Genomic DNA, 23,839 nt, shown 5'->3' on the forward strand with positions numbered 1-23,839 from the left:
CTAATTTTCTGATATGATGAATTTGAGATTTTCATTTGTTGTCATTTGTAATCATCAAAATTAAACGAAATAAACATTTGAAATATATGAGTTTGTATATAATGTATGAATATAATATACAAGTTTCACTTTTTAAATGGAATTACTCAAATCAATCTACTTTTTCATGATATTCTAATTTTATGACCAGCACCTGTAGTCTCTAAATGCACAGGAAATAAATCTAATTCATAACCAACACAAATTGTTTAAATATATGGCTACATTAATTAAACAAAGAAAAGAAAGGAGGTATTTTAATTTATTCAATTATTTATTTCAATTAAAAGGCTTTCATTTACAAAGCAGTTACTTATAACTGTGTACCTTTTAGTAAAACAGTAAAACAGGTCTTTCCTTTAGCCTGCACCCATCTTTCAAACTATATATCATATTTGTTTAGGATTATAAGTTAATGTGATTGCTGTTTATTCTCATTGCCATAATTTTATTTTTCTTTCCTTTATTCCATACATTTTACTTACAGTAGTCCAAAACAAAAATCTGAACTCAAATGTACACAATACACTGTACCAAACAACAATAAAAACAAAAACAAATAAGCTCAGTTTTGAACAACTGCAGCTTTTTGATAACTTTTCAAGCTAAAAAAAGAAAATCTTTTTACATATGTCATTATACATAAAACACTAGTTCTTTTAGACTATTTAAAGTCTGATAAATACTTTCAAGTGGTGAAATAATAATAATATTTTTGCAGAAAAATACATTTTCCTCAGTATGCTAGCTGTTAGCATCGAGCCCTGAAGTCATGTTTACTCACCGGCTTCATCTAGGTCCAGTAAAAAATGTAATATTTTAAATGACAGAATCCAAAAAGCAATTGTGGTTAAAAGTATATATAAAATATTTGAGGTTACGGCTGTAGAAACGTGCTTTTTAGTCCCGTAACAAAGTTCAAATGAAACCCTGCAGTTCGACTGCGGCTCCACCAGGGGGCGCTCTCACACCACAGAAAACTATCTGCTTGTAATCGAGAACTGACTACAGCAGAAGAAAAATAAAGAAAATACTGATAGTTTCGACTTTTTTAAAATAGCTGAATTAGGTTGACAAGAGTTTATCCACGACTTCATGATAAGGAAAAATGTGTGTGAGGTGTGTGGGGGAAACGGGTGACCCGTCTGGTCGCTGTGGAGAAAACTACATTACCCATAATCCCTTTCGTGTCAGATTTTTTTTTTTTTCCTTCCCCCTTTTTTTTCTCTCTCAGGTTCTTTTACTTGTTTTGCAACTGCAACAGCTGGATAGAGGCGCTTCCACACAACAACATTTTTTAAAAAAAAATCAGTTTTATAAGGAAAATAACTTTTTTGTGGTGGCAAACTGTTTAACCTCAAGACTTGTTATCCGCTTTTGAACCGCTTAGTGTTTTTATTATTATTGTTATTTTATTTTTCGGACTGTATGAGGACATAAATGTGTGTTTGTGATTCTGAAAGCCGCTGTCTGGCTCGTGTGGAGTGAATGTGAGTGAGCTCGGCAGCGTCAGACACACGGACAGGAGGTCTCCGTGCCAACGCCTTTTCTCCCCTCTCTCTGCGCTCCTTTTCTGGGGGAACTTGGAGCCCGGGAGCTGCCGGGACTGGGGAGGGGGGTTTGCTTGCATCCGACCCATGAGCTGCTGCTGCTGACTGTCCGGGTCCGAAAGTTGGTCTAAGGAGAGCGAACATGGGCTGCACGATCAGCGCCGAGGACAAAGCTGCGATGGAGAGGAGTAAGATGATCGACAAGAACCTGCGGGACGACTTGGAGAAGTCCTCCAGGGAGGTGAAGCTCCTGCTGCTCGGTATGAACATCTAACAGCTCCTTTTTTATTATTTTTAAAGCATAAAACACCATCTGCACTGGGTAGTTTTTAGTTTGTGAGAGTCTCAGCACTCCTCCTCCTCCTCCTCCTGTCTCCGCGCTGAAGCAGCTGTGACTCATCTGTTCCCTGAGAAAACTTTTAGAAATAAACCAGATGTTGGTTGGAGTGAAGCTGCGAGTCCTTGACTGTCTCACTGGGTTTTCTGTCAGTGTTGAAACTGTAGCGGTGGTGGGGGAGAAAACAAAAGGGAGTATGTATTTTTAATGAAAGGTGCTGTCATTTGTTACTGAAGATGTTTGAACTCAGGCTGGTCTGTTTCACTTCAGCTGAAAAGGCTGTCAGGAACCAAAGAAAACTGAGGGCCCCAGCATCCCCCTGAAGGGTTGCATATCGCCCGCCGCCTCTCATGTCAAAGTTTTGGGCTGGGATCGTCTCACCAGGGCGGCGTTCATGCATGCCACAATAAGAGCTTGTGTTGGGACAGACTCTCAGCCACTGCCACGCCCGATTCTAGCACAACATCTGTAAAAAAATCGACCCCATTATGGCCGTTTGTGTGCCTTCCAAAGCCAGCTAGTCTCAGCTACTACCACGCCGAACTGTAAGGTCCGTATGTGAGTCGCAGCCAGGTTTGTGTGCTTCTGAAGGTGGGTCGTAGACGTGCATCCAGTAATCGCTTTCATCAAAATCTGTCCCATGGTTTGCAAGATATTTTTGAAAACATTACTTCTGTCCTCGCCGCTCATCGGCGAGCGGTTCGAGGTCATTCTGCCCATTTTATTCCCAACAGGATGAAGGGAATCAGATGAAACGCTGCACGCTGAACTTGTACTGGACGTTCAAGTGTAAATCAATGGAGCTGCTTTGAGAGTCGCTCTTCAAGCCTTCCATTAAATGCAGCTTACAGGTTTCACAGTCAGCCAGCAGATCCCCCTCAGTGCTGCACACTGGCTGTGCTTACATGCAGGATAATAACCTGATTAATGTTCTTAATTCTAAATAAGATAATTTCCTTGACACGGTGTTTACATGTGTTCCAAACGCTGTATTTCTTCATACTTTACTTCCAAAGAATCCAACTTTTCTTGTATCTTTTTTAAAGCGATCTTGAATCGTATCTCTTCAGGCTTTCATTTATTTATTTATGTGTTTATTTATCTTTTATTTGGACCTTAGGCTGCTTTTTTTTTGGTTACTCATTTTCAGTCCAGTACCTGACTGCTTTCAGCCAAAAGATTTCTTGTTTGGCAAGCCACTCATTTTCTGGAGTTTGGGTTTCTATTTCAGGCACAAAAAGGCTCCCTAATCTCAAAGGATGAGCCAGCGTTCTGTCGACACGTAGCAGAGAACTTGGCAGAGAACCTATTTGAAATGGGATGTTTAGGCGTTTTGTTCCCAGCAGCCTGTCACAGAAGAACGCCAAAGACAACAGAGTTTGACCAGCGGAGTAGTTGTTTTAGCACCAACAAGGTGATCCTCGGACCTGTCAGCTGAAAACTTGACACCCAGCAGATGATGCACCCCTCAGGTCCCGTGTTCTCAGCTTCGGTTCATCTGCTGTAAATACGTTTTAGCTTCGAGACCCGTTGGTCTCATCGGGTTTGATGAATGATGATGTCATTGTTGGTTTCTCTGAGGTCGGTGTCACGGTGTCCCGGATGCGAATCCGGATTGTTTAAAGCCGGAATGTCGCTTGGAAACGTGTTCATTTGTAAAAGACAGCGTGTATTCGGTGAAATGAAGGTTTCAGTGCTGGTGCCCCAGAAACAGGAGATCCAGATCACGAAGTAAAGGTCCCACTTTTGTCCTCAGATTGTCTCATGTTCGAGGCTCACACTATACAAGGAGCATGTCATAGTCAGGTACGAGGACCGGACAGAGGACGTCCAAAGAAGAGGATCTTCAACAGGTTTGGAGAATTAATTGATCGAGAGTATTTTAACGGATTACAAGAAAGTGCACAGAACAAAAACAGACAAGGATTGGCCACGTATTGTAAAGCTATATGTCCCCAGATATAAATTGTGCCACATTTGTTAGGAGAAGGCATTTCTGGCCTCAGCAGCATGTGGAAGAACCATACACAGCCACGACAGCCTGGCATGTCCTCCTCGTGTTGCTCACCAGCTTGGCCACACGCCGCTGTAAGATGGCGTCCTAAATTGTCCTAAATTGTCCTAAATGAGCCATCGTGGCTGTGCTGATCCCGCCGGTGTTCAAAGGGGTTGAAGTAAGGAGTCCAGATTCTGGAGGCAGCCTCTGATCAGCCCCGCTCTGTGGGGGCCAGTGTTGTCGTCTTAAACCCTATTCGTACCGGATTAGATTTACCCAGGGACCACATTCTATTTGTAATAATTACGGAGATTGTCTGTGTTGTTAATCCAGTGCGAATCGGCCATGTCAGTAATTTGTAAAGTAAAAATTCCCCCACTACTATATGTTGCTGAACTCCGAGGTCCTGTAATAATGCTAATCCAATGCAAATAGACAAAATTAAGAACTTTTTAAATAATTTACACTGTTGCTGCATTTCGGGATATGAGAGGAACTTGAGATCATAGGAGAGAAAAGGGAAACTGTCTTCCTTTTTTAAAAATGTGTGTTTAAAATAAAATTATGTGGTGTTGGGATTCTCTGATCGAGTTCAACACAAGTGATCATGTTAGTTCTTGTAGTGTAAAGTTCACATTCTTCGTCAAAATTAGCATAAAGACTCTTCAGGCCAAGAGTTACATCACGTATAGACATCTGATTGGCCAGAGAATAAAACAGCAAAAAACAATAATTATATTGATAATAAATAAAGTTGTATTTTATGTGTGCCTCCAGTTAGGGGTATGGTTTATACCAAGACCAATCCAATCAAGAGCATCCATTTTATTTCTTTATTGTAATTAATTAATGAAAAATAAATAAATTTAAAAGATGCATCTAGGCTCCCAAACAAGTACCCTTACTATCCATCCATTTCCTTTACCCGCCTCCTCCTCCGTCACAGCGGTCTGTAAACAGTTTAAATACCACTTGGCTTGATTTTGAAACCTTACATCGTCTGTGAGCTCTGACTTTACATGTCTGAATACTGTATACAGTGTGGCTCTGATGTTTTTGTGTCTCAGGCCGCTTCAGTTGTTTATATTCCACATACAGTTTGTTGTTCACATAATTCAACAGTGGATTGGTTTGATAATAAGGGCTGTCGAGGTTTGACCCAGTAGACAACAGGGACAGCGAACAAATGAACATTTTTTCCAGTTTTCATGCTTTCTTGCAAGCTTTTGTTTGATTTGTTGGCCCACCCGCTTTCAATTCGGTCCACCTTTAAACTTCGCTGCCTCCAGCTTGAGTAAACCAAGCTGACATGGTGATCTTGCCTCATTGCTGCTTTCCAGTATATTTGTTCAAATAGCTGCAAAACGTGGCTTTGACTGCTGTTGCTCTTTGAGCGTCATGAATCAAGAATGATTGGAAAATCAACAATAAATGTCTGAAAATGATCCTGCACACGTGTCAGAAATCTCAAAAAGCCCTCGTCAATGCTGAAGTGTTTGTGTGAATGATATGACAACTATGTTGTTGTGTGAACACAGAGTCGGCATGAAAGAAGAAGAAGAAAGAACTTCATTGTCATCATACTGTAAAATTAAAATATACCTGCCGTCTCTCTATATCAACACTGAGCAATAAAAGGCAGTCTCAAGGCAATAAAATAAAAGTAAAAGTAAAAATAAAAAGCAGACGGTGCCTGAAATAGCGGCAGGAGTTGCATATTCACTCTATTGTTTTCCTGTTTTTGATTTTTTGGTAATAATTATAATAATTTTGAAATCTAACCACTGTACTTCTGCATACTTTGTGCTATTTAATCATATATATACATATAGATTTGCAATTATTCAGCTCATTCAAAAGCTGGGTGCTTGGTTTTTGTAACTTGACTCGTGTTTTGCTACTTTTAGCTGGCATTTTGCTTTTTGTAGCTTTTAGCTAAATCTGCTTCATTGCAGTTGGTCTGTTTATGGCTTCCTGTGTTATTTTTAGCTGGTCTTTTGCTACTTTTAATTAGTATATATATATATATATATATATATATATATATATATATATATATATATATAATTTGTGTCGGCTTGAAACATCTTAACCCGGTCAACAAGACTATCAAATATGCAAGACGTCTGACTCTGAGTTTGGATATTAAACAATATATTTATTCATGAATCAGGACGTCCTGCAGCACAATGTGGTTTAAATTATTTAGAGGTCTCTACTCCACAGTCATGTTTCTGAATGGATGAATGGGTGAATGGATGACTGTGACGGTTTTAATCACAGATGATGTGATTTTTGATGCGAGGAGTGCAGACCACCTACGTTTCTTAGGGACACAAAAGTTCCACAGAAATTTCACTCAACATTGGTGGCTTTCAGCAGCAGAAACTGTTGTTACTGCTGACTTTACTGCTTCTGTTTTCATGTTTTTTCGTTATTTTTGTTCCGAATCCATTTCAGATTCGGTTCTCACAACGAAAGGCAGCTTCCCACACAAAGATTGTCCTTTTATGGTGACTGTTTTCAAACATTGATCCGGATAAAATGCCCCAGTAAATCTACGTCCTCTCATTTCTGAGCTCCAGCTGTAAGACAATCGTGTCTGCTGTTTGTTTTATGGATTTTACCAACGCTGATGTGTTGCTGGAAAGCTATTTTGAGTGTTTAAAATTGTTTTCATGAGTGTGGTTTTTGGGAACAATCCTACCGACAGCTAACTGTTCGGTGATACATTAGGAGGTGGTGCAACTCCTCATTGCAGGCGAGGGTGTGACCAGAAAGATTTTTTTTGATTTTTTTTTCCCAGGCAGTGACTCCATGTCTGCATTGGAGCAGAATAGTTTTGGGGCAGAAAAACAAAGGAGGGGAAAAAAAATATTGCAAAACCACGAAGCTTCAAAGCCAGTGCGATGGTATCTGTTTGACCACAAACAGTAATAAATGAAAAAAATCTGGATTTGAGATTCCTGTTAAATGAGGCTTGGTTTGGAGTCTGCGAGCTGTGTGGGTTTCGAGGACTGTGGAGAAGTTTGTAAAGTTGGTTTTGTGAACTGGCAGCAGGCCGAGGCTGATAATCAGCCAAGAAACGCCATGAATGAGGGAGCTGCCGGTGGACGACACCAACACAGAGCGTCTTCTCCTCTGTGTCTGTGCGACCAACTCAGATTTCTTTTCCTGCTGTCAGCCTGACCAAAGAATTCACGGATTAAATTCTTGTTGGACAGTGATCCGAACACGATATTCTGCTCTAATCCTCACTGACAGGAATCAGCCGCTAAAAACTGCGAGTGGAAATGCGTTTTTTTTTTTTTTTTTTCACTTAGCTTCCCACAATGAACACTGCTAAGCCAGAGTTGAGTTATTATCGCCCGTATCCATGAAGGGTGGGGAGTAGCGTGGCTGCCTGTGTGTTCGTTTGTCTGTCTGTTAGCAAAATATCTCATAAGCCACTGCACGGATTTTAATAAAACCCTGAGAAAGTAATCATCCGATGTAGATTTAAAACTGACTGGCTTGTGGAGCCTAGTTCAAGATGGCTGCCACAGCTAATCGACTTTAGGTAAGCAAAGAAAAGCAATTTAGAGAACTAAATTGTCAGTAGCTGAGAGTCATTCCCAACACATATTCCAAGGACTAACAGATCCAGTGTGATGGTGCACGACATTATTTTCTAGATTTGCCCAAAATTACATAAAAAACAACCTAACTTTGTAAAATAAGCTGATCTTAGTGTGAAACTCTGGGGGATTTGCATCCCTTCAGCTGACATTCACGGCTGTTTTTATTTCTAAGATGAAAGCCTCAGTCATTTAATCTCCGTGATCTTTAAAGGTTATTTATCCTCCAGCTCCTGATGGTCGCAGTGGTTACATTAGGCCAAGGAAGGATCGGCTGTCATCATGAGCGAAACCCCAATGTTTATGGAAATTCTCCGAGACGGAGTTGTCTGAGTTTGACCTCTGATGTTTAATGTACACACAGCTTTCACCGCCCAGTCAGAACCGAGGCGGCCTTTTCTGGCTCCTCCCTTCAGACGTGGAGTTGAAGGAGTTTACTTTATCTGACTTACTGTGCAATGCTGCAGTGTTTAAGAACATAAGGGTAGATTCAAGTATTTTTAGCAAAAAGGTCAAAACTGAAAGTTTGAAATGTTTGTTGACTTGTTTAAAGCTAAGGAGTAACGGTTCAGAGAAGCAAAAATGAAGTTTTTATGATAAACTCAAAGTTTTTAGGAGATTTTCAGTGTTTAGTTATAATAATAATAATGAATTTACTCATCTGTAACAATAAATTAAGCTTTCTGATTCTACGGTGAATCAGCTAGATGTGCTTTTTGTTTCCTTTGAGGGATAAAATCCAGGGTTTTGTAATCAACCCACCAAATTTATGCAGAGGTCAGCAGAGTTACTGCAGCGCCACAGAACCGTTTCAATCCTCCGGGCTCAGCTCGATTTCAACGAGTTCAGGCACTCCTCACATGAAAAACGAACAGCACCATCTCAGCGTACTTAGGGTTTTTTGTTTTAGCTTCTCACAACACTTTTGATCAGCCTTTTCCAGCAGTGGACTTAAGTTCTTTATTTTCGACTGCAGCCAAAGTTGCGACATTTGGGAAGACGCTTTCATTTCATGTTACTGCGTCCACCAGTCAAGGGAAATGTTCACAAGGCTGTTTGCAGGTTTCCTGTCTTTAAAAAAAAAAAAAAAAAAAAAAACTGATTCAAGATGGCCACCACTTCCAAGGAACCTTAGCCAACACAAAAATGCTTATAACTCAGTCAGTTTGACAGATATTGAGCTAAAATTTGGCGTGGTTCTAGCTGAGAATATAACACTTCCTCCAAGAGTGTTAGGCACTCATGGACTAATAAACTGCTATTATGTTCCTGAAGGTTTAATCGTAAAAATGCAACAATATAGTAATCAATTTCAGAACAGTGTCCTTCCCCTGAAAGCAAAACTGATGGGAGGATTTTTAAATTGATGTCAAATCAGGGAGGAAGCAGAATATCAGAATGCAACTCCAATGTTTTTATTCATAATTTCATTTTGGGTGGTTCTGGTTGTGAAAACTGACTGTCCAGATGATTGCTGAAAGCAAAACCAGAGAAGAGGAAGGATTGGACGGTGTTTAGAGTCAATCATGTGATTTCCTGGATTCCTCCGAACAGCTGATCTGAAGTATGTGCTCCTGCCCGTTAGTGTGAAAGCAGAAGTTCAAACTTCTGTGTCAATTGCAAAATTTACGAAAAGTAACATGGTGGCGTTTTACACGCGACATCTTGATTTCCCGTCAGATTGATAAAAAACAGTGCATGTCTAAAGCAAATTTGAAGTCCTTAGTTGTTCCATCAATGAGCTAGGACCGTGTGAACATCATCTCTTATCCTCTGTTGGAGGACGTCAGTAAGCAGCAGAAGCTAAGGAAGGATTATTGTGTAATTAGTCCCTGAATCTTATAACTAAACCATACAGCTAAGTCTGCAGTCATTATCAAGTCAGAGCCACGGTGAAAAGCCTTCTGTATCCAGGGAAAATCTAACTTTATGCAGATTACTGAACGTAATTCAGATCAGGGATTTGGTGTTAGTGTTTCTGTTTGTTACCAAATATCTGATGAAGCACTGGACGGATTTTAATAAAACTTTCAGGAAGCAATCACTGGATGTAAATCTACAACTCATTAACTTTGTGAGTCAACCCACTTCACGCTCATCCACCTTAGCCAACTCCAAAACAACTATAATTAAGTCAGATTTACCAATAATGTGCTATAGTTTGACGTGCTGTGAGTCATCCTCAACGCACACTGAACAGATTTTGCCCGACGTTGATCATAACGTCATTTACAAGAAGCGGCTGTAACTCCACCCCTTCTCTTCATGTGTTGCTCTTAGTTTAAAATCCGGCACGAAAGGCAGCGGGCGATACGCATTCCTTGAAGGAATGTTAATTGTTTAACTGTCTAGGGCATTATTAAAAGAGCTGATCAGTGGCTTTATGACAGATGTTGAATTTGGACTTTCCCTGAGTGACATATTAGACATTTTCACCGTAAGGCAAAGGCATGGTTTGTCTTGCCCTTTCTGTACCTGTGTCAGCTTGTTGTGCAGCAGACTGCATTCCTCAAAGAAACTGACAGGTGTTTTTTCACCCCTTCACAACAGACAGAACCGTCCCAGTTTGTTGACATGCATTCCTTCCTTTTAATTTATAGATGTATTTCCTTTCCCTCTGGTTTTTTCATTGCCAAGCTGATTTGAGCCGTTGCTAATTTTCCACTTGTTATTGAAAGGGTGGTTATGAGCTGTTTGTGTGGCACGAAACCGAAAAGAAACATTCCCATAAATGACTAACTATTCCTTTATATTTATAGACGCTCCCCAGAGCCCCTAAAAGCAGTTATTTTAAGAAGACAATCTGAGTATGAATCCCGTGGCACAGAGCAGGCGCAGGCTAAGCGAGGCAGAGAGAAAGGTGAAGAAGAACGTTTTAAATAACGGAGGGGAACCGTGGCACGTATGGCACAGAAAGTATCACTGGAAAGAAATGAGTTCTGTCTTCTCCTCCAGCTTCGGATGCCTCACGTCTGCACATTTAATTAAGAAACTTTACATGAAGATTCATCAAACCAATCCTGTCAACACTATTTGTGGTTTTCAGAAAGAATCCAGGGCGGCGTGAAGGGTTGTAGTTTTACAGGCTGAGACACCAAACAGGAAAAAGGAACAGCTTCCATTAACGTTCGCAGCAGGGTTTGGGTCAAAGAACAGGCTTGTTATTGGGCAGGGGGGGCTTCAGTTTGCTGAAACCCTCTTGTTGAATCATATGTGTTGTTTGGATGGATGTCCCCTCGCTGCTCGCTGACGCTCAGAGCTGCACGATCTCTGGGATCGTCTCTCTCCGGTGGAAAAACGCTCTCTCAGCCAGCAGCTCGGCTGCCGCTTCCTGTTTGACCGATTGTCACAGACATTAATTTTACTCTCATGTTAAATCCTACTCATCATTATTACAACAGCACTTACTGGAGTGGAGGTTTTGCGAGGATTTTACGTCTCCGATCAGTTAATCATCTGTCACAGACGCCCAACACTGACAGTTTTATCTGATCAGACTAAATGCTCTCAAACCTCTGATTGTGCTTTAAACTGTTCATAACTACGGCTGCAAAGGTAAATTCCCCAAAACTCTACAAAAACTTTAAATGGAAAGTTAAGCTGGGGAATTTTGTAAATATTCTAAACTGGAAACTTTTCTGAGCAAAAATATTCCTGTCATTTTACGTTTTTTTCATCGTATTCACATAAAAACAAAACAAAATTCAGTAAATCATTGAAATGTCTGAATGTATGGTATTCACACTACTCTGAATAAAACTACTGACAAGTTATTTGATCATTGTTTTGCCTTTTTCTGTCATTTTATCTGTGTAAAAGCAACACAAATTTCAGTAAACTGCATTTCGCAACAAAACTTTATACATGTTCCTATTTCCATCCGTCCCTTCCCGTCCAGGTGACACAGTTGATCATTTTTAGGGTGTGGTACCTCTCAGTGTGAGGCAATCTAGTTGTTTTAGTCAAGATATTTTCCCTAACCATGTTTAAGATCTCTATTAAGGGCCAGCTTTCAGTATTTTAAATTCCAGGTTCATTCCTGTTTAATCCCATACATTTCTTTTAATTCTGATAGAAAGTTTCCAACTTTGAAAATTCCCAAAATTTTGCAACCCTGCTGCAAGAACCCTCAAACGTCCTGACTGTGTGATCGGTGATTAAATAACATCAGATTAATTTCAGCTGCTGCGTAAAGCCGGATTGAGCCATTATCCTTATGAGAGAGGTCTGAAGAGTCAGGCGTTATGTGGTTCAGCTCTGATGGCTGCCTGTCATTAACCGCCTCTCCCCTCTTTCTTTTTTTTTTTTTTTCCAGGTGCTGGGGAATCTGGGAAGAGCACGATTGTAAAGCAGATGAAGTAAGTCGCGACTCATGCGGCCGAAGGAGTTCATTACGTTCTGGACTTCCTGCGCAGCTTTGTTTGTGTTGCGCTGATGAAAAAAACGGGCCCGCTCCCTCTTTTAGCTGCCACATTGTTGAGCTCATCTGTCTGGAAATGCTGTGGAAGCACAACATGAGCCTCAGTTTGTTCCACTCCGGCAGAGGAGGAAGCCCCTCTTTTTTTGCATAACTTGTTAAACAATAACAACAGAGGCGAGTTGTTGCCTGGCAGGACCTGAATAGAGTCCCCCCCCTCTCTCCGGTTCCCACATTAGGCATGCTCACTGAAGCTCAAATTCCAGCGCTAATGATGGGACCGCATGGAATCTGCCAAACATGTAACTCAATCCACATTTGTTAAATTGCTTTTATAGGAATGCTACAAGTCTGTTTGGGTGTCGTTTCTGTGGCAGAATCATCCACGAGGACGGGTACTCAGAAGAGGAGTGCAAGCAGTACAAAGTGGTGGTGTACAGCAACACCATCCAGTCGATCATGGCCATCATCAGGGCGATGGGCCAGCTGAAGATAGACTTTGAGGATCCTGGGCGAGCGGTAAGCCATCAGCCGTGTCGTTGTGGCCTAAATCACCACAGCAGCAGTTTTTACAGTGCCATCAGTGATTGGGTGTGTTGGCAGGATGATGCCAGGCAGCTGTTTGTCCTGGCAAGCACGGCGGAGGAAGGAGTGATGTCTGGCGAGCTGGCCGGCGTGATTCGCAGACTGTGGGTCGACAGCGGAACTCAGGCCTGCTTCGATCGATCGCGAGAGTATCAGCTCAACGACTCCGCTGCATAGTGAGGACATCACGCTTTATTTATTATCACCTGCAGCCAGAGACGATAATGTCTTTGCCTGTGTGTGTGTGTGTGTGTTTGTTCGTCTGTAGCGGTGGCATAACACCTTTAAGATGGTCGCCACCGTTAAGTGTCTCTAACTCAGCTGATTTTACAACTTTTCTTTAGCTCAAACCTGGTGTGTTCATTGCTCAGCTTAATCGCCAACACATACTCTGAGCACTAAGTGATTTTGTGAGATCTGTTTTTAAAATTTTATCTATTTCAGTGAACTCTGCCTGTCTGTTAAAGAAAATATCTCATGAACCACTGTGTGGGTTTTAATGAAACTTTCAGAAAGTAATCATTTGATATTCATCTGCAACTCATTAACATTTGGAGTCAACCTGATTCAAGATGGCCGCCACAGCGAATCAACATTAGCCAACTCCAAAATGGCGACAACTCAGCCAGTTTTATAGATGTTGAGGTAAAATCTGGTGTGGTAGTAGGTGAGAGTCATCCTCAACACGTACTCCGAGTAATAACAGATCATGTGAAATCTTGGAATATCCCGTGAGATTGCACTTAGGTTTGAAAAAAAAAAGGCTTTAAAACTCTTGCATGAAAGGCATTAGGCACGATAGGCCTTTAATCGTCTACAGGCTTATTAAAAAAGCCGATAAGTGGCTTTGTGACAAATGAAGGCTGACAATTTGGACTGAGGGGAGTTTCACTGACTTATTTTTTTTACAGGAAGGCACAAGAAAGGCATGATGTGTCTTGTGCGTTTTGTACTTGTGTCAGCTTGTTGCACAGCGGACTGCATTCCTCAAGAACCCGACAGGAGGTTTTTATCACTCCACAACTGGCAGAATCGTCCCAGTTTGTTACAGTAGTTAACCACAGACCAACACACTTTGATTGGGTTAAAATAAAAAGAAAGCAAACAAGGAAATCTGAGACAAGTGCAGATTTGCCTTGTTAGTAAAAATCCGCCTGAAGTGAGGCGAAAGCTTCTCCGTTTCCGTGTCTGTTTCCCTTCGTATTGCACTTAGAAAACGCCGCTCGGTGTGAAGGGCACGCTCTTTGTTGTGAAAACAGCCGAGTTGTCATGACTCTCGGCGCGCTTTGTCCAAACTGTGCGACGAGAGGAACCAGCAGAGTTGGTTTGTTTTACTCAACCCCACGAGAAGCCAGTGTTTATCATCCATAAAAAATATCAGCCCATATTTAGCATTGTTCTGTGGTGTCCTCAGATGTTTTTTGTTTTTTTTTAATTGTGCAAAGCAAGCTCTACACAGGACCGAACACAAGTTTCTGACATTTTCTTTTTCTGCGGATCAACATTTTAGGTTTAAAGGCCACTCGGTTTAAGCTGCGTTTAGGCAGCTATCTGTGATTTCGATTTAACTCAGGTTATCTGCAAACATTAACACTATGACGACGAGTTCCTCTGCTCTTAGGTGGTGTCATCTTTCTGTCCCCTCAGCTACCTGAACGACTTGGACAGGATCTGCGAGCCCAACTACATCCCGACCCAGCAGGATGTTTTGCGTACGCGGGTGAAGACCACCGGGATCGTGGAGACTCACTTCACCTTCAAAGATCTTTACTTCAAGTGAGTACATCTCAGTCTGCTCACGGCGGACCTCAGACTCAGATGGGGCTGTTGTTTCCATAGAAACGTCTGAAAACAGAGCTTCAGATGATCTGAAGTGGGGCTAAGTGGAAGATAGAGTTTAAGTCAAACCAGATTTAAAAGGTAAAAGCTCCAGTCTCAAACATATTTCATAGGGGTTCATGCAAATGCTGTTTTACTGTCAAATTTGCATTACAAAGTTATTTACATATAATTCTGTGGTTATTTGCCAGCTCAAACAGCGGTAGCAGCTAGCTGTAGTGCCGGCGAGGGCACTTCTGGAAAGAATATTATAATATTTCTGCTGAAATAACCGTGTAATGCAAAACTGACAGCAATGTCAAGGTTTATAAAATAGTGTTCACATGAACTACTGTGAATTATGATGAATTTACAATGATTCAGGAACAGGCGAATCAATAAAAAGGCTAAACTTGTGATGGATGATGTTCATATAGATTAACATCTCTAATTTCCAAAACTATAGTGATGTTAAACACAACAAAAAACTTAATAAATCTGTTGTGTTGTTCTTTGATAGTTCCATACATGTGTTGAGGTAAAGGTAAATATCTACAAAACCAACATTAAACCTGTTTATATCCTGCAGAAGTAAAACAGAAGAATTAAAAACGGATCACATTTTTATGATCCGACCAACAAAACATTCATTAAACTGCTTTAAAAACTTCACAATTTTGTGGAGCTTAAAAGAGCCTTAATATTAAACAAAGCATATAAAAATCTTCCAAAATGTTTACAGAAGTCATCAGAAATCTGATAGAGGGATAAATGTATGGAATAATTGGGATGGAGTGGTAGGATTCTGTTGTTTCACAAATGAAATGCTGAACAAATATAAGGTTTGTTGTTGTTTACGAAACAGTTCTTTTCTGACTTTTTAAATGTTTGTATCTAAAAGTATTTATTTTGCGGTGATTGTTTTTTAGCAAATATTGAAAAAATGTGCTGCTTCTACCGACACTTTTCCGTTTTGGTCCATATTCTGTGTTCTTGTCATTGAACACGATTCAACAATCATTTACATTTATACTTTTGGGGGAAAAGACAATGTTAATAATAACCAAAAAATAAAAGCTTTATCGATATTACTATCAATTTTTTTAGACTGGAGTTGTTTTGAGATGGCAGTAATCCACTTTTTTCTTGGCCTCACTCAAACTAGCCATTAACTCGTCAATCCGGTCAAAATGAAGCTCTGTTTCTCCAAACTGAGGTCATTCAAAGATCTGTCTTATCATTTGTTCATAACCTTTGCATAGACCCCAGCTTCAAAAGGTCTGAACTGTCCCTTTAGGCCTAACAGGCAGCTGGATCCTGAGCCAGTTCACTTTAATGTGGATGTTTTTATTATAGAAATGACATCAGTTGTTAATCTAGTTTTCTTGGATTTTTTTATGCTTACTGAGTCAGACCTTGTTGTTTTCTCCAGACCAGGACTCAGGATGTCCCCTGTCCTTATATGTTTCCTCCTGAGGCCGTCTGACACCTCAGCTTTAGCCTCTGAATGATGCTGCGTCGACGCTCTCCATATGCAAATTGTGGTTTACGATCTTCTCGGGAAACCTGGTGCAATACAGCAGGAGCCATCTTTGTAATTAGATTGCTTCACTCCTCTTGACATTATTTTCTCCGGCTTCTGTACTCAGGAATATTGGTGAAACATTAACTGTAACAGCCCCCCTGCCCCGCCTTTGCAACGCCATAAAAAAAATAAATAAATAAAAATGCTCCGGACCTGGACACCATGTGTAATCACTGAATTGGTGTTGTGGCACAAAGTGTTCTTTCATTTCATTTCTGTGTCAGCTTAGTCTGGATTCAGTTTGAGGGCCTCAGGTGGTGGCGGACGCAGCATGCAGCAAGCAGGAGATTACTAAGTCAGGTCACCGGCATGCCGTGTGTGTCTGTGTGTGCCCCGGATTAGAAGAACCTTAAAAAGCACTGATATTAAAATGACACTAAAACCCGACATGAGCAAACTCATTTGGTAATGCAGTCGCCAAGTCAGCGTGTGTTTGTGTGTGTGTCCTCAGGATGTTTGACGTCGGGGGTCAGCGCTCGGAGAGAAAGAAGTGGATCCACTGCTTCGAGGGGGTCACAGCAATCATTTTCTGCGTCGCGCTCAGCGACTACGACCTCGTCCTGGCCGAGGACGAGGAGATGGTAGGTGATGGATGCGCCGCGGCTCAGAGCGGCCTTGAGTCAGTGATGCGCGGGCACGAAATCAATATCCTGTGGAGATGAGTTAAAAAGGTGCGGAGATGTAAGAAAAACGGAGCTGCGTTTGAAACATACTCAGCCGCAAGAAGGAAAACATGATTTTTACAAAAAAAACCATCCTGGAGAGTCGTTCAAATGAGTCATAAATGCTTCTGAATGAGTTCCTGGCAGAAGGAAGAATATTCTGACGAGTCCAGGTTATATTTAATATATATTGTACAGTACTGTGCAAAAGAATATAACCACCCCTTATTTCTTTATACTTTTCTTCTTCTGTTGAGTCCTTTCACCTGACCTCAGCACGTTCTGCAGAGGTTGCTTTAAAATAAAGGAGGAAAAGTGAAAAGATGGAGGACAAAGAAAGAGTCAGGCATAAAAAACACCAATCCGCAGCAGATGAGAAGTATCATACCTTTAAAAAAAGAGGGAAACATTCAGCAAAGACCAGAGACATGCGTCCTCCTTCAGCTGATCATCTACTCCAGCCTAATGTGGTCTCTCACTGAGCTGCAACTAGCTGGCAAACATAGAGTCTCCTGAAAGTCTACACACTTTCACAGCATTTTTAACCTTGTGACTTGCAGCCTCAATGCTTGAGTTTTAAACATGTTCCACAACCTTTTCTGTTGAAATCGTCACAAAGTCGTTCTGGGTGTCTGAAGAGGGGAAGATCTGTAGTCTGACTCCTGATCTCTCCTCTGACACAAAACATTCGAGGCAAATGTCCAGGTCTAAAAACCACGCTGCTGATAAATGAGAATTATTTTAAAAACTGATTAAAATCAGCCTATCTTGATGTCAAAAGTCTACTCTTCACAGATTAAACACAAACGTGGGGGTAGGTACTGACCAACTCCGTGGCTCACTGGTTACCTGGTCGTTCAGTGAGGCTGCAGCCGAAGGTTCATATATTTCCTCACAGCTTTGAGTCTCAGCTGCAGCTCAGTGAGATACCACCTTCATCGCTCTGTTGGAGCTAAAATGCCTTTTTTTCCTTCCTGTCCAACTGTGTTATCTTTGATATATATTAACTATTGGATTGGATTAAAGAAGAAGGGAACAAACTGTCTTTGTAACAGGCTGCTGGTAACAAAGTGTCTAAAGATCCAATTTAAAACAGGCTCTTTGCTGAGTTGTCTGTTATTTGTCAACACAACACTGGCTCATCTCTTCAGTTTAGGGGCCTTTTTATCTCTTAATAGTGGGATCTGAGTGGCTTAAACAAAAAAAACAAAAAAAACAATTTGTAATGAAAATGGTCAGGGATTGTAAAAGCAGCCAAAATGAAAATAAAATAAAACTTTCAAAGCGCTTCAGAAAGTCTGAATGAAAAAGTCTTTAAAATATTATGGGAATGACAAGAAAGTCTTTCTCCTTGGGGGGAAAATACAAAGAAAAGAGGGACTGCTTGTAAAGCGCTGCTTGTAAATGAAGCTGTTGTGAGCTGACAGAATGAAAAATGCCTCACAAGTTTTCTTCTATTAAACATCATTAAGACAAAAAAACATAGTGACGTTTTTAATGAGTTTATTTTCATAATGTCTTTGACTTTTCAGTCAGAGCTTTTTCCTCTGAGCATCACTTCTGCTTCCAAAAGGAGTAAGATGGCCGTGGCCGTGAAAGTGGCGGTCCTAAAACTATTATATCACAGAGGCAACGCTCATTTCTTTATAATGAGCTGACGGTCCAAACTCCAAACTTAACGAAGGAATGAAAACATGTAATAGGTTTGACAAAATATTAAAGAACACCAGCTAGGAGGGGTATGACATTACACCGGAGTATTAACATTTTTATACAAATAAAGAAAATTATACTAATTAATATATTTATTTCACAAGATAACCCTAACGCAGAGCACAGATTGCACATAAAAGATCGGGATGTTACTGGAATTACTTCATTAATGTGGTTTGAATTTCAACAAAGTTCAGTCATCGTTTTAATTTTTAAAACTGAACTATAAAGCTCGATTTTACGACGGGCAAAACCGAGTTAAAACAGTGAGAACTACTCATGCAAAGAGGATAATAACAATAAAAACAACAAGAAAGGCTCTTAACTTAAAGTTTTTTATAAAAAGATGATTAATATTTCATTTGCCTTCATTAAGCTGCGACTGTGACAGCTGCGGCCAAGTCGTTTATGATTATATTTATTATTTATCCGTTAATTAACACGGCTACTTTGCAGGTTTTTTGAGTTGTTTGATCTCACAGTAAAATTCAAAGACTATATATTGTTAGACCTCTGATGTAAACCAAGTTTTAAGCCCCGCCCCCTCCACTTAAACCAACATGGCGTTCCTGCGTACTACTCCTGTATGTTCAGATATTAGTTTTTCTAACATATTTAGCTGCATTTAGTTATTTTGTGCCTCAAAGAACAGTCATGTGACACCATGACTGTGTGCAGGTAGTAGGCGGGACCTAAAGCGCCACGTCGTGGAGACGTCGTGCAGACGCTGGTTTCAAAAATCCAACATGGCAGCTTCTGTAAGACAGTTCCTGCTGCCTTACAGTGAGAGGAGGCGGGAGCCGTTGTTCGGCCAAGCAACAATAACAAACAGTTTTCTTCCTTGTTAATTTGTGAGCGTGATTCATTGATGATGTGGCCAAACGTTAACATCTTCTCGCACCGCAGTGACTCAGTTTGAGACAGAGTTGACGCTTGATGTGTTGACGCATCCCGGCAGAAGAATTATGGTGATAGCTAATGTAAATAATTAGATGGGTTAGAAAGCCAAACAGACTTACCACAGCTTACTGCTGGTTTTAGAAGTCAGCATCTGCTTTCATGCACCAAATGGCTTTTTATAAAAGTGCCACGTTGAGTTTTTGGTTAAGATCAGCCTCGGGTGTTCCTCCCTGTCTGTCTTTTATGGTTAAACTGAGAAGCCTGCGCTGACGAGCTTGGTGCTGCAGAAGCAAAGTGGCTGAAGAACAAACCCGTCAGGCAGACTTTCTGTCAGGGAGAACGATTCGTGTCGGGTTGACTGTGGCTCTGTTTTCCCTTTAGAACCGGATGCACGAGAGCATGAAGCTGTTCGACTCCATCTGCAACAACAAATGGTTCACGGCCACCTCCATCATCCTCTTCCTCAACAAGAAGGACTTGTTCGAGGAGAAGATCACCAAGAGCCCGCTCACTATCTGCTACCCCGAGTACAAAGGTGAGGCCAACGTTTGTATCAGCATTTTGTTGTCGATTTCTTTTTTTTTTTCTCAGTTTGGTACTTCTGCATATTTTACAGATCTGACAAAGGCTCTTTGTTTTTTGTGTTGGAGATGTTTTTATCGCCCACCTTTCCTGTTGGCAGGCGATAATGCAATTTTTTATGTCTGAGTGCTGTCTGTTTTCTGTCTGTTAGCGAAATATCTCATGCACCGTTGGACAGATTTTAATGAAACTCTCAGAAAGTAATCACTGGGTGTTCCTCTACAGCTGATTAACTTTTGGTGTAAGCCTCATTCAAGATGGCCACCACAGCTGAGCAACCTTAGAAAACACACAAGTGATGATAACTTGGTCAGTTTTACAGATATTGAGCTAAAATCAGGTGTGGTGGTGGCTGAGAATCATCCCCAACACAAACTCTGAGCGCTACTAGATCACACAAGGTCTGTGTTAATAATTTTGACATGCAATACAGCGCCGATGTGTTTTTCTTCAAAGAAGAGTTTTTAATTTAAATCTATTCAAGATGTAACCTGACATAGCGTCAATACACACACTAGGAAATTCACTTAACAGTTTGACCCAAGTTTCTGATTTATATGATGAATTTGAAGTTACATTTGTTAGATATGGAGTAAGTGTTGTAGAGTTTAGTTTTTTATCAGTTTTATCAGTGAACATGTTCTTGATAACCCTTTTTTATACCATCTCAGAAAAACTGGTGTTAAAGATTTTTGTAAAATTTGCTGTTTCTGTTTGAGATGATTTGACTGAACAACGCGTGTCGATCCCACAGCAACAGAAACACAAAGCAGCGTCAGCTGAAGCCTGCAGTTTGTCTCAGGGGAAACTAAACAGAACAAAAAACAAAAAGCTTTAAATGCTCACAGACTGCTTTCCAAAGATGACTTCTCTTCATCACAATGATTTCTCCGCAGGTGGAAACTCGTACGACGAGGCGGCGGCATACATCCAGTGTCAGTTTGAAGACTTAAATAAACGAAAGGAAACAAAGGAGATCTACACCCACTTCACCTGTGCCACGGACACCAAGAATGTGCAGTTTGTGTTTGACGCCGTCACCGACGTCATCATCAAGAACAACCTGAGGGAGATCGGGCTCTACTGAAGCCACAGAGCTTCCCTCCAGGTCAGCTTCATTAATCCTTTCTTTGTGACACTATCGCCAGATTTCAGTGTTACCAGTTTTATCCTGCATGAGTCAGAAAATCTTTAACTTCTTAGATGAAAGCACATTTAAGCTCCTTTAACTCCGTTCAGATGGTGTATCTTTTACTTCTGCATCACATTATAAATCAGAATGGGGACATTAATCAATCTATATTACCACATAGTGTTTCACACAGACCTTATTAGCACAAATCGCAGACTTTGTCAGTATTAATAACCCTCTGAGCATTTTGGGGTTGAGAAGATGTCTTAACTTCTAAAGTTTCCACATGCACCTCGGCTAAAATCACTCTAAATCTGTTCCAAAACACTTTTATAAAAGCCCAAACCTAGTTGTGAAAGTCAAAAAGACGCCTGCATTTAGCGCTCAGCTCTCACCTCCCATCTGAGTCGGGCCTGATGACGTGTTGTGAGTGAGGACTCTGATTGGCTTAGGCGCTACATAGTTTATTTATTTAAGCCTGAAGACGTGACGTCCGGGATCTACCTTCCTTGTTTTAAACATCATTCCATCAAACCTTCAGGGCAGATTTCCACCTCAGCTCAGCTCAGGTTAAATGACCCGAAGGCTAAATAAGGCAGTGACATTTTATGGATCTTGTTCAACTTTCTTTATTCCTCTTGCATTTCTGGCTAAAATTTGGAATTTTGTTCAACGACGGTCATTTTTAGAGCTGTTCTTGAGCCTCTGCCCTTTCTGTGCAGTGTTGCCCGAAGGGAAAAATATCATGACCTTTTTTGAATTAGTTTTTTGTCCTTGTTGTTTTTTGTACAACGATTTTCTGCCTTCTCTGACCTATTTAACGGGATTATACACCATAGATAATGACATACCCATTATTGTTTCTGTTGTGAGAATTGTTTTTGAGTAATTGTTTTAAAAAGACAACCTTCACCTTAAAAAAACCTTAAAGAAATCACCTCCGCACCAGATATTGCTGCATAAAGACAGTTAAAAAGCTTTTAAAGTGAGATGTATTCATTGTGTTCACTGTGTCGATACTAATTGATGATGCTTTTTGTTTTATTTGCAGGTTTTTTTAAGGAGTAAGGACTTCTGGGATGTCTTGATTGCGGAGGATGAATTAGAAAGTATTTGTTCCTAAGGACTGAGCCGGTGGCCGCGGTGCACGCAGGATCCAAACTGCACCTGTCACCACTTTAGTCTCAAGAAATTTGAAACCGCGTTTTTGCTTTGGAGAGAATGTTGTTGTGAAATGATTCCCCGTTGAGTCCCGTCGTATTAAATATCTTTGCCTCGTTCGTTGTTTGTTTGTAATCTGCACAGGGACCAAAACAGATCAGATCCATCACCGCATTTCACCGTAAATTCACAGCCGAAAGGAGGATTCAGTTCACCGTTCTGCCGCGCCGTGTCTCGTCTTTAGTGTAGCTCTGTGTTAATTTGCTTTTTTTGCATTTGTTATGTTTCATTTTAACCTTATAGATGCAGTTTTCTAGTACTCCCATGTCAGAATTATATAACTTATTGTTTTGGAAGGGGTTTGGTGTGAGCTGTTTGATGTAAAGTTCATAATGCAACAGTTCGATTCTGGAAGGAGGTAGCTGGAGTCCAATGAACCCTGTTGCACATGTAACGTCTGCATAATTGTTCTGATTTAAACTAGACCACATTATATTGAACGATATTTTTATTCACATCCTTGCAGCAATGAAATCAGTCTGTGAACGGACATTTAGATTGTGCTTGTTTATTGTTTTTGTTTTTTTTGATTGAACTATGCTATTATTATTCAATCAGTAAGGGTCAGTGTAGTGTTTGTTTGTTTGTTTGTTTGATTTCTTTTGAGGTCATTTTCATTTTAGTAAACATCAACACCTTAAAGAAAAACTGAGGCTAGAAGATGTCTTTTTTTGTTTTTGTTTTTAATTCAGAGGCCAAAGCTTGGTTCTTGGTCATACTGGTCAAACGTTAGCAATTAAATAGCTAGTTCCGATTGTTTTAAGTGGGGTTATGCAGAAAAGAAACGGGCAATTAATATCTTACCTGTTGTAGATGGGTCTTTGAACGGCCTCAGTTTGGAGAAACAGGGTTTGATTCTGACCGGAGTGAGGAGCTAACAGCTAGTCTGAGCGGAGCAAAAATTAAAATGGACTCAGCCTCACTGCATATCAGTGTAGTGAGGTTGTATTATGGTATTTCTTCTGGAAGTGCTCCCAGGCTACACAGGCTACAGCTAACTGCTGCTGCTGCTATTTTGCACTTGCACATAAGCACAGATTTTCTGTACATAAAAATGCGATGTAGAGGTTTGTAACATAATGTTTGCAGAGTTGTTTTAAGATTAATTGTTAGCTTGTCAATCTGGTCACAGTTAAACTTTATTACTCCAAACTGAGGTTGGTCAAAGAGCTGTCTGCAGCAGGTAAGATATCACTTGTTCTTAGCCTTTCCACAGAACCCCACTTAAAAATATCTGTGTTTATTTTATCTAAATGTGAAAAGGGTTGTGTTCGGGGGAGGCCATTCAGAAATGTATTTTTAGACTTCAGTGACACGTCTGTCCGAGCAGCTGCTGCTCTTCAAACATTACGGCGTATAAACAGTGCCGCAGCACAATAAAGTCGAGCTGTAATCAGTCTGTAAGTCAACAAGGTGGAATCAGGGATTTTTCTTTGTGTGCTCAGATTGTTTCACTGGAATATGGTCGATGATTTCACGAGCCCGGCGACACACACCCCTCCTCGATGCTTGTAACCCAGCTCCAGTTTTTAAAAAAACAAGTCAAGTTAAATGAGAGAAAATAAATATTTTTAAAAAGAATGGTAATTTTTCCAAACTGTTGTTATTACATATGCTTTTATAACTGTTGGAGGTCGGTCAGAGGATGTGTGGCACAGAGAAGCAAGTTAATAATGGTAAAGTTT

The 23,839-nt window shown here is 40.6% G+C and overlaps 1 protein-coding gene across 1 annotated transcript; it reads left to right on the top strand.

Annotated features, from left to right (window-relative positions):
• Positions 1-1,275: 1,275 nt before the first annotated feature.
• On the top strand, positions 1,276-23,735 carry gnai3 (guanine nucleotide binding protein (G protein), alpha inhibiting activity polypeptide 3). Its single transcript, XM_017417700.3, has 9 exons — positions 1,276-1,849; positions 11,855-11,897; positions 12,334-12,475; positions 12,560-12,717; positions 14,189-14,317; positions 16,396-16,525; positions 19,601-19,754; positions 20,698-20,909; positions 21,985-23,735. The coding sequence occupies exons 1-8, from the start codon at positions 1,732-1,734 to the stop codon at positions 20,886-20,888; spliced, it is 1,065 nt and encodes a 354-aa protein (XP_017273189.1). The 5' UTR covers positions 1,276-1,731; the 3' UTR covers positions 20,889-20,909; positions 21,985-23,735.
• Positions 23,736-23,839: the final 104 nt, after the last annotated feature.

Source organism: Kryptolebias marmoratus, linkage group LG8, assembly GCF_001649575.2.
Source record: "Kryptolebias marmoratus isolate JLee-2015 linkage group LG8, ASM164957v2, whole genome shotgun sequence".
Taxonomy (NCBI): domain Eukaryota; kingdom Metazoa; phylum Chordata; class Actinopteri; order Cyprinodontiformes; family Rivulidae; genus Kryptolebias; species Kryptolebias marmoratus.

Coding starts and splice junctions, on each gene's coding strand:
- gnai3 (XM_017417700.3), top strand. CDS start 1,732: ATGGGCTGCACGATCAGCGCCGAGGACAAAGCTGCGATGGAGAGGAGT. Junction 11,898..12,333: donor ACGATTGTAAAGCAGATGAA/GTAAGTCGCGAC, acceptor TTTCTGTGGCAG/AATCATCCACGAGGACGGGT. Junction 14,318..16,395: donor TTCAAAGATCTTTACTTCAA/GTGAGTACATCT, acceptor GTGTGTCCTCAG/GATGTTTGACGTCGGGGGTC.